The 12,535-nt window shown below is 43.5% G+C and overlaps 1 protein-coding gene across 2 annotated transcripts in view; it reads left to right on the forward strand.

Annotated features, from left to right (window-relative positions):
• Positions 1-2,884: 2,884 nt before the first annotated feature.
• Positions 2,885-12,535, forward strand: part of KCTD8 (potassium channel tetramerization domain containing 8) — a 92,796-nt gene continuing 83,145 nt past the window's right edge. The window contains exons 1-2 of one of the 2 annotated variants that reach the window (XM_059844908.1): positions 2,885-3,793; positions 4,313-5,218. In XM_059844908.1, coding sequence (XP_059700891.1) covers positions 2,950-3,793; positions 4,313-4,446 — 978 coding nt within the window. In that variant the 5' untranslated portion in view covers positions 2,885-2,949 and the 3' untranslated portion in view covers positions 4,447-5,218. Of the gene's footprint in view, positions 3,794-4,312; positions 5,219-12,535 lie in introns of those variants that run through there. The other variant, XM_059844907.1, reaches the window with a different exon arrangement.

Consider the following 12,535-nt stretch of genomic DNA (forward strand, 5'->3'; position numbering starts at 1 on the left):
CTTTGCTTAAAGCATCAGAAACCATTACATGTCTGAAGCTTAAGAATATTCACTTATGTACTTAAAGATGTACTTTTCTCCATTGTACTGCCCTTAGACTTCACTCAAATTAGCAGTGCAGGATGCTGCTACAAGACATAATGTAGACCTGTAAGAAGATGGCTCCTACTCCACAGAGTACAAACAAGTTCTCTCTGTCCATTCTCACAAAAAATTACCTTTGGAGTTTACATGGGCTATTTTCATCAACTCAGACAAAGACATTGATGGGCCTAGCATATGCTCATTCACAGAGGGAACCAGGAGCTGACCAAATAATAGACAGCATACAGGACCTTAGTACAGAAGTGACTGTAACAATTGTTGTATGGATTTTTCAAGTGTCACAGTGGCTGTTGAGCCTAGAAAGAGTGTAGCACAGATTGTCCCTCTTTCACTGTTAATCCTGAGAAGAAACTTCTTACTTCTGTAAGTAATACATTAATATTTGTTTTATGCATGACATCCATGCAAACGGACAAACTCTGATAAATTCTGTGAGGCAAGTGATCTCACTATGCCTTGTTGAACAATGTATTTTTAGATTGCACATCCTTGCAAACACAAGTCACCAGAGAGAATGTTTAAGATACAGTTCTGCTGCAGCTACGGGCTTCTGGAGGGGAAAACCAAATGCAATTACCCTCTTGCTAATGGCACCACTCTGAGCATAGGAACAGTTCAGTGCTGCTCATAAGTGTGGTGCTGCAGTGTCACAGCCATGCAATACTCTGGAGTGAGTTGTCTTAGATGTGGGCAAACTATTATTCTATATTGCACAGAAGACAGTGGACAGGAAATCTGTCCTCTTAGAAATCAGCAGAAACATTTCATCTGAATCCCCAAGAGAAACAATATCCCCTGCAGAAATGAACAAGACAATGAAAACTGACTCCTCTCATATCCCAAGGAATTAAACCTACAGAAATATACAGGAAAAATTGTTAATAAAAAATGATGTTCTTCTTTCTTGCCTAGCAATTTGAATGGGTTTTTTTCTGGCCTTTAAGACCATTTCAAACAAAATAAAGAAGGAAAGGGACAAAATTTTACTTTGTTTCTTACAGTAATTTATTTTTTCAAAGCTATTAATTGGTTTCAGTAAGTGGTTAAGTGGTTAAGCAGGGGCACTGCAGAAATCTTTCCTGAAATCTTTCCTGCACATTTGTCTGCATGCCCCTTAACTTCCACAAAATTCTTATGTTGGAAGCACAACACAACTATTTTTCTAGGAGTCTTTTCTCATTTTAGCCATGTAAAAGCTAAAGGAGCTCTCTCTAAACACAGATTTAGGGTTAGTCTACAGCAAATGAAGTGAGGAAAGTATCACCATGGACAGATTCCTTCCAACCTGAAAGAGATATCTAAGACAGGTCAGATGAAGTGCTGTAGATGTGTATGTTACTGCATTAAAGCAGATAAGTCTGTGCTACTAGTTTTAAGACCCTGACCAAGCTTTGGATGACTGGTCATCTTGATCACAGCACACTAGTGAGGAAGTGACAGACTGCAGCTATCTACCTGCTGTTGGATGACTTTTACCTCCAGTCCTGAAGTCACTCTTGTTTAAATGAAGAACAAGTTGGGCTCCTGCCTAGGTGGCACAATTAATGGTTTAACCCTCACCATTTAAAGGGTTACAAAAAAAAACAAGCTAAAATGTTCCCATGTATGAAACACCCAGTTTATCAGTCACACTTAGGCCTGGCATTGGTAGTCAGAGAAACACAGTCAGGTTTAGCCCTTGGTTTTTACTGGCAAATGCAATTGTACATCTCTCAGCCAATGCATGAGCACAAATCTGGGCCCTAATATATTCCAGCAGCACAGCCTGGAAATACATGCATCAGAAATCTGGATGCAGGTGAGCTGTGGCTCTCACTAGAATCAGATAAAAATTAAAACTCTATACTGCTTAAATATAGTAGAAATTGAGGTGCTTCACAGCCAAGAATGCAGACACTAATGTGTTCCAAATCAATGTCTGTCATCTGGATCCTAAAGGCAGCTGACTTTTTTCCTGCTCTGAATCGCCCCAGTTCCATCGTCAATCTAGACAGCATGCTAAGATTCTCTGAAAATGAAGATCCAGTGTGCCTTGCCATAGTGAATCCCCACAACATCAAAACCAGCATTTGTGTCCCATCAGGACCCATTAGATTTGTGCCACAAGCACAGCTGAACGCTGGTTTCTTTTGTGCCATCTATTAAATGCCCTCTTCACTGATATTAAAGGCATGCTGATAGAGGAAAGATGGGCAAAAATGCTGTCATATGCAGCCTGCTGGATGCTACTCTTGGAAGGACGACCATCATTCTAGCACTGCAAGTGCCGACCGGAGCGACAGTGTAAGCCAGGCAGAGGCATTTGGGGGAGGCTGGGAGATTTTCAAGGGGGGGAAAAAAATTAATTTCAAACCGAAGCAAGCCAGCCAGCCGAAGCGAGGGGAGGAGCCCGGTATGGGCTTGGCTCTTCCCTGGGCCGAGCCTGGCAGCGCGGCAGCGCTTGGCAAAGTGGCAGCAGGCTCCGGCGGCGGCTCGGCCCCGAGGCCAGCGCGGCTGCGGGCCCCGCGCCCCGCCGGGCGGAGCAGCCAGGGCCGGGGGGCGCTCGGGACCGGTCTCGCCGGGCCGGGCCAGAGCCTAGCCCAGGCTGTCCCACCGCCGGGGCAGAGAGGGGACGCCCGGGCCGGGGTCCTGCCGCCCGCTGCCGCACCGGAGGGCGGCGGAGCAGCGGCTCCGTCCAGGCGCTTCCGGGCGCGCCGGGCGGCGGGGGAAGGAGGAGAAGAAGGAGGAGGAGGAGGAGGAGGAGGAAGGGAGGTGTGGGTGGAGGGGAGGGGAGGGAAGGAGGGGTGGAGGGAGGCCGGCTTTTTTAGGAGGGAGACCCTCCTTCGCGGCCGCCCGCTCGCAGCCATGGCTTTGAAGGAGGCGGGCGGCAGCATCCTGCCCATCAGCGACATGGTATCGGGGCCGTCGGGCTCCCCGTTCCCCGAGGTGGTGGAGCTGAACGTGGGGGGCCAGGTGTACGTGACGAGGCACTCCACGCTGCTCAGCGTCCCGGACAGCACGCTGGCCACCATGTTCTCCCCGTGCCGGGGCGGCCCGGCGGCGGCCCGCCAGCTGCCCAGGGACAGCCGGGCGCGCTTCTTCATCGACCGCGACGGCTTCCTCTTCAGGTACGTGCTGGATTACCTGCGGGACAAGCAGCTGGCGCTGCCCGAGCACTTCCCGGAGAAGGAACGGCTCCTGCGGGAGGCCGAGTATTTCCAGCTGGGCGACCTGGTGAAGCTGCTGTCGCCCAAGGTCACCAAGCAGAGCTCTCTCAACGACGAGGGCTGCCAGAGCGACCTGGAGGATAGCAACTCGCAGGGCAGCAGCGACCGGCTTCAGCGGGCGGCGCTGGACAAGCGCTCGGGCTTCCTCACCGTGGGCTACCGCGGCTCCTACACCACGGTGCGGGACAACCAGGCGGACGCCAAGTTCCGCCGCGTCGCTCGCATCATGGTGTGCGGTAGGATCGCCCTGGCCAAGGAGGTCTTCGGAGAGACCCTCAACGAGAGCCGTGACCCCGACCGGCCCCCCGAGAAGTACACCTCCCGTTTCTACCTCAAATTCACCTACCTGGAGCAAGCCTTCGACCGGCTGTCCGAGGCGGGCTTCCACATGGTGGCTTGCAACTCCACGGGCACCGCCGCCTTCATCAACCAGTACAGGGACGACAAGATCTGGAGCAGCTACACAGAGTACATCTTCTTCAGTAAGTGCTGCCCGCGCCCCGGTGTCGTCCCCCTCGCCCTCGTCCCTGGCGAGTGCTCCTAAAGTACAGCTGCACCCCCAGAGCACTCGCTGTCCCAAAGCAACATGTAGCCGGAGAGAAATGGGGGCTGCCCCGTTTCCCCTCACTCCGCTCTGTCACCGCCGTAGTTCAAATTTCATTTTGTGCGTTGTGGGGGCGGGACAGGACTGCCTAAATTGCCCCGTCCGGAGCGCGGCGTGGGAGCATTTCCCCACGCGCGCTCCGTGGGTAGCCGGGGCTGATCCCGCCTTTCGGTGCCGAGAGGCAGCCCCTATGTGTCGGGGTGTCCCGGGGGAAGGGTCACTGGTTACGGATCGGGGGGCTGCGACCTCGGGGGGGGAAGGGTCCCTGCCCATCTGGGCGGGCGCGGTGCGGGCGCGGCTCCGGCGCGGAGCGTTGCGGTGCTCCCGCCAGCGAGGCGACGCAGAGATCCCCGAGCAAGGAAGGGTTTTAATATTTTATCGCTGCGTTTCCTTCAAGTGAGCGCACTGCGCCTGGGCACGGTCCCCGTGAGGGAAGGGACAGCGAGGGCACAGCCAACTTCCCAAGGAGCAGGAAAGAGTCTGGCTCCAAGGTGGACGAAAATTGGAAAAGAGAAATTAACCACTCCATAGCCAGCTCCTAAGCGACTCCGCTGGTTGGCTGTGGGTAGCCTTAGAGGTTTCGGGTCACTCGCAGATAGGAAAACCGAGCGATGACGAATGAGTTTCAATCTGGCAAAGTATGTAGTGCTATGTAGGGCACTGGCTGAGCAGCGGGTTCGGGTCATGAAACTGCAGCTGGATCGAGAACACCATCCCCTGGCAGAGATTTGTCTTCGAAAGGCAGAGGCAGCCTTAAACATTACAGATGTGTTTGAGAGTCGAGCGAGCCGGCAGAAGAGAGATGTGGTCTGCATTCACTTCTTTCTTCTTCTGCCTCTGTGTGGTCTCACGCTCCCTGAGCAAAGAAGGGATGAATTGGCAGAGCATCTGCCTGCCTCTGTGGTGAGGTGGGAGATGCAGCCTCTGACTAACTCCACTAGTTAGGCAGCTGAACAGAAGCAACTTGTTTGCCCTGCAACACTGGACCTAGGCACGGTATTTAATAGAGGAGGGAAATGTGAATGGATTTCTACTGGGAGGAGAAATTCATTAGTTTATATTGCTCCATATTGTATAGGTGGTGACTTCCATTTGCTGAGCAGACTTGAGTACTCAGATCAGTCTTTGAAACTGGATTAAAACAGTTTTTGAAGATTAATTGCATAACCTATCACTGGTCATATTTCAATGGGATATGTGAAAACTGAGCTCTAGAGGAGCTTCAAATTCTCCTGGGTGGTATTCTGTCAAGTATTTTACATGATTATTAAACCTTCTTTCTCAGAAAATTTGATATAATTATTTTCTAAATAATAAAATTTCCTTGAAATAGTATGTACTGTTTGCTTATAAATGGATTTGTAGGTGCATAATTTTTTTCATGAGCATTTGTGATGCTCATAATGGTTTTTTTATTTTTTTGTGTGTATGTTACGATGAGGCTGCTGTGTAGAACAGTCCTCTAATTCACATCAGTGTTTCAAATTAATCCCCAGTGTAATACCACTGATTTATTTGGAATCATGCCAGGGATGAACTGGATGTTGCATGTCATGATTTTTTTTTTTGGTTTTTAGTCTTCAAGCTTCTGATGTGAAAAGTAAAATAGTTGGTTCGTTACTTAAATTGATACAGTTAACTGAAAATTTATGGTTTTGCTTAATTTTTCAGGTGGGAGTTTTGTTTTGTTTTACTTCTGAATGCAAAAAAAAAGACTCAGATAAAAATAGGCTGAAAAGATGTTGGGCATATTTTAATTTAGGTTGCTTGTTATGCATTTAGAATCTTTTTTGTATAACAACTTTATACATTGTTTTATGATCAGATACATTTCTCTGAAATATAGCAAGATGGAAACAACACTAAAGAAAATCACCAAAATGGGAAGAGAAACATGTGAAACAGTGCCTGAAGTAAATGCTTTAGTTTTTTTTGTTGTCTTTTTTTAGTCTGACTTAATGTCCAGTTGATGGAGACTGTTGATAAAACAACACTTTATTATGATAATAGTTATAAAATGCCCTGGATGGGTTGTGTGCGTGCTGCTGCCTTGCCTGACAGCTGCTCAAGAATCCAGCAGATTCTCTCCAAAGGGAGAGCGAGCCTTGGAAGCCTTGTGCTCTGCACCAAGAGTGACAAGAGGGATCAGGGCTACTGGCTCTAAGCTCTCCAACAGCCTTAGCCAGGGCCACGTTCCTTCCTTGCTCATGAGCAGAGCTTAATACACAAGAAGAAGAGCAGTTGCTTTTCAGTTCATTCCTTGCCAAATGTCCCCATGAACCCTGAAGAGGAATCAGTTTTAGGTGGGAATTTGCTGATTTCAAGAGCTCTCCTGTCCAGCCCTGGACTGTGTTTTACAGGCAAAAATCATATCAAGACTAAAGACTTTAGGGAGCCTATTCCAGTTTTGGACAGTGCCTGAGACTTAATTTGGTGCTAGCAAAGAAGAAAGGCAGTTTTATATCCCACTGGAAAAGCTCTACCTGCATTTGCATTTGTTATTCACAGCATGAGCAGCTGCAACCAACAGCAACTGTATTATTTGTTGGTCTGTAAGTCCATAGCAGTCATGTAAACTTATTTTTCACCATTTCTCCTGAGGACTGTGGACATCTCTGTTTCCTAGTAATGGTAGATAGTAAAGTGATTGGAAACATACATGAGGATATATTAATTCTGTCTGTTTCCTGAGGCCATAAGTAGCTGAATGAGTTTCTACCCAAGAGCTACTAAAGAAAGACAGAGGTTTAATCTGTGGTTTGTGAAACATATTTTGGGTCTGTTTCCAGGATCTTTCAAACTTTGGTAGGTTTTTTGAGTTGAAATGATCATCTATCGCTTTTCTAAAAAATGGAAATTACTTTCTATTCTTAAACATTCTGGAAGATCAAATTCACCTGGGATACTGCATATGCATTAAACTTATTTATGAACTGCTTAATATCTAGGGATAGATGCAGACTAATTCTGATTGAGGAACCAGAGGTTATTTGACACTGCTTACCAGGAAATAATGCTTCAGCCCTTGGCCATGTGTCATGACAAACACAAAACCAGATTTCCTTCTTAGTATGTATAAATCCTATAAAAAAAAATTAAGTTCTTTGCCCCTAGTGGTGTTTAAGCTATCATGTATGCAATGACAGATTCATTTGTCTACACAGTTAGTACATGGCCAGAATTTAGCCTGTACCTTGCATTGGTGGCTCAGTTCTGAAAAGTGCTCATAGATCTGTTCCAGATGTCCATTACAAATCCTGTCTCTGTCTCTTAAAGGTCAGTTAAAGGAGTATGGTAGTGAAAAGGCTCTGTCAGAAAATACCACAAACTGGTTTTTTTGGCTCCATGCTATTAACATTCTCACCTTAGTACATGTGAGGATGACTTGGGTCAGGTTAGTGTAACATGAGATGCATATGCAGTTTGGGAAGGATGCTCAAACTCTTCTGCTGCCTAGTTTCACACTGCCATGGAGGATGACAGATTAATTAATTACCTGTTGACATACAGTAGGTTATGGCCGTCACAGAAGTTGCTTCTAACTGGAGACAGGAGACCTTGCTCCTTCCTGGGCTGCAAGCACTGTAACATGTCTTCTGTTAGTGTACATCTTTGTGAGAAAAGGGTGAAATTTACATGTTTAATGTTTTTGAGGGATTTTTTTTGTGGTTCATGGTATCTCTCAGTACTGTTGTGTAATGCGAGATTGCCTGTGCATGCTATTACTAGTTTTTTTCTTCTGTAGAATCTAATTAGTCCTAATGGATTTTGCTTTTAACATCTGCTGTGCAATGTGACTTAGGGGTGTTGAGAGTATTGTGCTCAGCTGAAAGCTTACTATGCTGAACTGACATCTTTATTGTAAGAAGGATACAGTAATATTTCCTGAAAATTTTGACATGCTTTCTGTGTTGACACTCCTGTTTCACATATGACAGTTTCTGTTTTCCTTTTCTCTTGTTTTTGTTTTATAACAGGTGACATTGGCATGGATTTATGGTGCTTATTTTCCACTTGCAGTCACAGCACTTTCAGATTACATTGGATGCTGTGGAAATTGTCATAAACAAGTGATAATAATTTTGTAATCAGATGGGGAATAAGGAGTTGGAAGAAATGAATTTTTAGTAGGCAATATTATATTAAAAAAACCCTAAAAACAACCCAAACTCAAACAAAATCATAGCAGCAAAAAACTCCACCCAACAACAACAATGAAACCTAACAGACATTGATTGTGTCGTTGCATGTAAAATACATTGAGGTGTTGTAAGTGCCAAATCCAGTTCAGCATCCACTGGAGTAGTGAGGGGTTGGTGGGTTGGCACATAACGCTAAGCTGCTCTTCCAAGGGCAGAGTGGTGTGAGAGCCATCCTGTATATAGTTCCTTTGACCATGTCAAACTCTTTTCCATCCATTGCTGCATCTTTGGTGGAGTTTTTTAATCTGGAATAAATATATGTAAGACATTGAGGAGAAAAAGGAGACCAAGGAAGTTACATCTCTGTGACACATGGAGATAAATTGGGACAATTTACTTTGAACCTGAACCAGAGTATCAAAGATTAGAGTACAACTTTTAGTGTGGTGAGGTGATGTGGAGGATTAAATCAGTATCACAAGCACGGTGTAGAAAAGCTTCAGATTTCTAACAGTTTCAAGATCTAGAATGTTGTTTCTGACAGGACTGTTGAGCAAAGCCCTTTAAAGAGAGATTTTGTAGGCAGTCCTTTGGCTTTGGAAAACTGGTGCAGAACTTTAGGATGTTCTGTTTTATAATTTCAGCTCAACTCTTAATACAGCTTAAAATTAAGTAAATAATAGACTGCTTCTTATCTTGTCATTCTTCCAAAATATATGTTCCTGAATGCAAAGGGATGAATCAAAGTGTGCAGTCATATAATTAATAATATAACAATATTACTCTTATGCTGCCACTTGATATGATGTGTGATAATCTAGTATACTGAAACTGGTTTTCTGATGTTAGTCATCATTTCAACCAATAGACTTTATCTCAGCATTATTTTAAAGTATGAGATTAAAAAGAACTTTGAACAGATTTGACTTTCTAATAAAAAATTAAAATAACCTGCATTCCTCTACAGCTGATATAAAGACACTGCTGCAGTGAAAAACTATACCAGGAACCTCTTGATTTTTTTTTTTTACACTTCTTTCAAAATATGCATAACTCAATACAATGATTTGTGATCACATTTTATCTATTGTCTCCAGTTTCTGGTCTTAGTACAGTAAAATCATATTTTAAGTATTGTGGAGCCTTTTAAATATTTTGAGCTGAGTGTTGAAAATGTTGTGTGGTATTTAAAAAATAGAATTAGAGATTAACTAAGAAAACCCACTATCCTGGAATTATATACCAGGATCAATGCTAGATAAAGAATAAGCAAGAATTGATGGAAGCAGCTGTTATTTCTGATGTCAGGAAATGGAAACACACTGGTTTTGATATTATCCCAGACTGGTATTTCTTGTGGATTACTTGGGGGGAAAAGTGACAGCGTTAGAAAAGCTGACTTTGCTGGATCTGTAATATTTTTCAGGAGAGCCACTTCTTGGTGTCAGATAATTTCATAGATTTTCAAGGATTTATGACAGTAGTTGCTGGGAAATGTTTATTTTTTCACAGTAAGATGAGCAAATCTTATTTTATTTTTTCTTTAGCATCAACACAAAATTCTAGTTATCTACTGTTTGAGCACAGAAGTTATGCATACAAAAGCTTTATTTTAATATTCCAGGCAGATTATTTAAAATTAAAACATTACTGCTAATAAAATATATTTTGCAATGTTTGCTTTCTCAGTATGATGTGGCTGGTATTTCACTATGGCTGGCCTTCTCCTTTGCTGCAAATACCACATTTGTTACACTGTCGTGAGAATTTGTGTGGCAAACCAAAATTCACTGAGATTTGCACCACGAGGTTGTTCAGTGATTATCCCCTTTCTTGCCATAGACACACAGGTGTCCAGAAATTAAAAGCTGCTCAGGCAGCACTCTCAGAAGTCAAAAGTAAGATCCTGTGGCTGTGAGGAGGGAAGAGTATCAGGAGTGGTCCTTTTCTTGGTCCAGCTGAGCACCAGCATGGCCTGGGCAAAGCGGCCAGGAGCAATTGCTCGTGTTCTGGTGTGTTACCAGGGTAAGGAGGAGCTCAGAACACCCAGATGGGTCGACAAGGAAAGTGCACAGCGTGGTGTGCATCCATCTCACCCTGCTGGGTCCTGAGCAGCTCAAGGCAGGTGTGGTGCTTGGTGGAGCTTGCAGCCAGCTCAGCATTGTCCTGCATTGTCTCAGCAGCTCAGCAGTTCCTGGGGGGTCACACGCTGCAGGAGAGGCGAATGGTGCAGCCCTGCTCTGCGTTTGCTCTCAGATTTTTCTTCAGATTTTCTTTCTCCAGTTTTGGAGTACTTTACTGTAAGAAGTCTGTTACAGAGTTAAACTGGCCGTGGCTGTGTTTGCAGGGCTTTTTCACTCTACAGGCTGCTTATTTTGTTGGTGGTTATTTGAGTGTGATTGAAAAAAGTTGAAGGCACTATACCAGCTGAGATCCTAACCTAACAAACTGATGGTTTTTTTTATATCCAAGGATGATTTTGTTTCACTTTTCCTTACAAGACATGCTCTTTTTCCTAAAGCATGTGGAGTACTAATGCCACTCAAATCATGGCTCTTTTATAAACCAAGCCACTGGAGGTCCAGTGGAAAATCCGTAAAAAAATTACTAGGCAAATTCCATTTTGCTTTAGCAAATCAAATGCTTCATGATGGATTTCCTGTGGAGGTTGTTCACTCCAGCTTGATCAAACTGCATGTTCTTTTTCAGAAGAAGTAATTTATATTCTACTTAAAATTCATATATTGAATAAACGTTAGGAGAAAAAAGTCCTATGTGTAAAATATGATTCTCAGCAGAATTTGAGTGCTTTCATTTAAATGCTTTGTATTTTTAATTTTTTTTATTTTTAAGCCAGTAAATATTTTTTATTTTTAAGCACATTTAGATTTTACCTCATATAAATTCAGGAATATTAAGATAATTAATTCATTTTTGGTTTTTTCTTTGACCTAAATAGAACTAATCATATATATATAAGGACCAACAGTGTGTGAAACTGAGAATAATCAAGTTCCATTCAAAATTGCAACTTCACTGGGACTGAAGCAACAAATAGCCTTGTGCTAGTCCCTCACATAAAGGTGAAATTCAAACTACACAAGTGGTAACTTGGTTTTGTAGCTGTTTCTAATACACAAAATCCTGTCGAGAGTTAGGCAGTGATGATTTGTAATTTTTATGGCAACTTTAGAAACTGGTGCCATTCCATTTTGGTTGCATTTTAAAAGATTGTGGTGGCTAAACTTACCATGTTTTTTGCATTTTGACAGTGTAGCTTCAGAAGACAAACTGAAGGGTGCATCTTGCTGCAAGGTGCAACTCCATTCATATCGTTGCAGCTCTAAATATTTTGGGGACTTCACCAGTAAAAATCACAGTGGTGTTAATGAGCTTCATGATTCTAGCAACAAGATGAATACAATGCTTTAAAAACCTTTTTGCAAATACTGTTTCTTTGTGAGGTTACTTGTATGTTGTCTCTCCCAGGGCTGCTCAAAAGAGGAGCTGTGCCTTCAGGGATCTGGAGCAGTGTGTTTGCCCATTCCTTGTGCTGTGGGGTCTGCCTGGCCTTAAGCAGTGTGAAGGCTGCTCTGAGTTACAGCTGGTGCAATGATTCCTTCATCAATATCTTGCAGCTGAGAGCAGCTGGGTCAAAATGTAGTTGTGCCCTTTCTCATTGTTCCTAACGTGCCTGAACCTTGTGGCAGAGGCTCTGAGTAAGAGGTGCAGAGACAGGGGCTGCACTCTCTGGGGACTGCCACTGCCTCTGGGCTGGCTTTGTATTGCTCCAGCCATGTACCCTGTGCCTGACCTGTTTCTGTCCCAATGACATGCACTTAGCAAAAAAAAGAAATCTAGAGTAGCTTATAGAATAAAAAATAATAGTACTTCCTTTTGAAGGGAATGGTACAACACTTTTAAAAAAAATTCTGTGAATAACTCAATGCAGAGACAACAATTCAGTTACAAGTGCTACTGCTCATGGCAACCAGTGCTCTGAAATAGGTATTCTGCACACCTCTTCAGGGGGAGAAGAAACTGCTGGGAAACTGAGGGGAAAAATCAACATAATTGGTTTTTTTCATAAATGAAAGTAAGGATTCCAAGTCTTTGCCTAGCATATGTTCAGTTGTGTTTAATAATTATAGAGATGTTCTCTTTGCATTATCAGAAAGATATTATTCAGAAACTAAGTCAGTGTATTTTATTTTTTGCATAAGCGAACAACACTAACCTTCAGATGCGTTTGTACCTTTTGTCTTTCATGCCTGCTGGGTTTAGTAGTATTAACAAATATTCCCAAAGAGAGAAGTACTAGTGCTCAGGGACTCTTGTCACATTATGTTGTAAACATTCTCCTGCAACTTAAGTTAGTGGTGAAGTTCTTCTATATTTTAGTGAATGTAGAAGTTCAGAGGTTCTTTCAATGATTACAACTATGTCAGTGTATTCCACAGAGGTTATTGGAAATGTAC

Source organism: Haemorhous mexicanus, chromosome 4 (assembly GCF_027477595.1).
Source record: "Haemorhous mexicanus isolate bHaeMex1 chromosome 4, bHaeMex1.pri, whole genome shotgun sequence".
NCBI lineage: Eukaryota > Metazoa > Chordata > Aves > Passeriformes > Fringillidae > Haemorhous > Haemorhous mexicanus.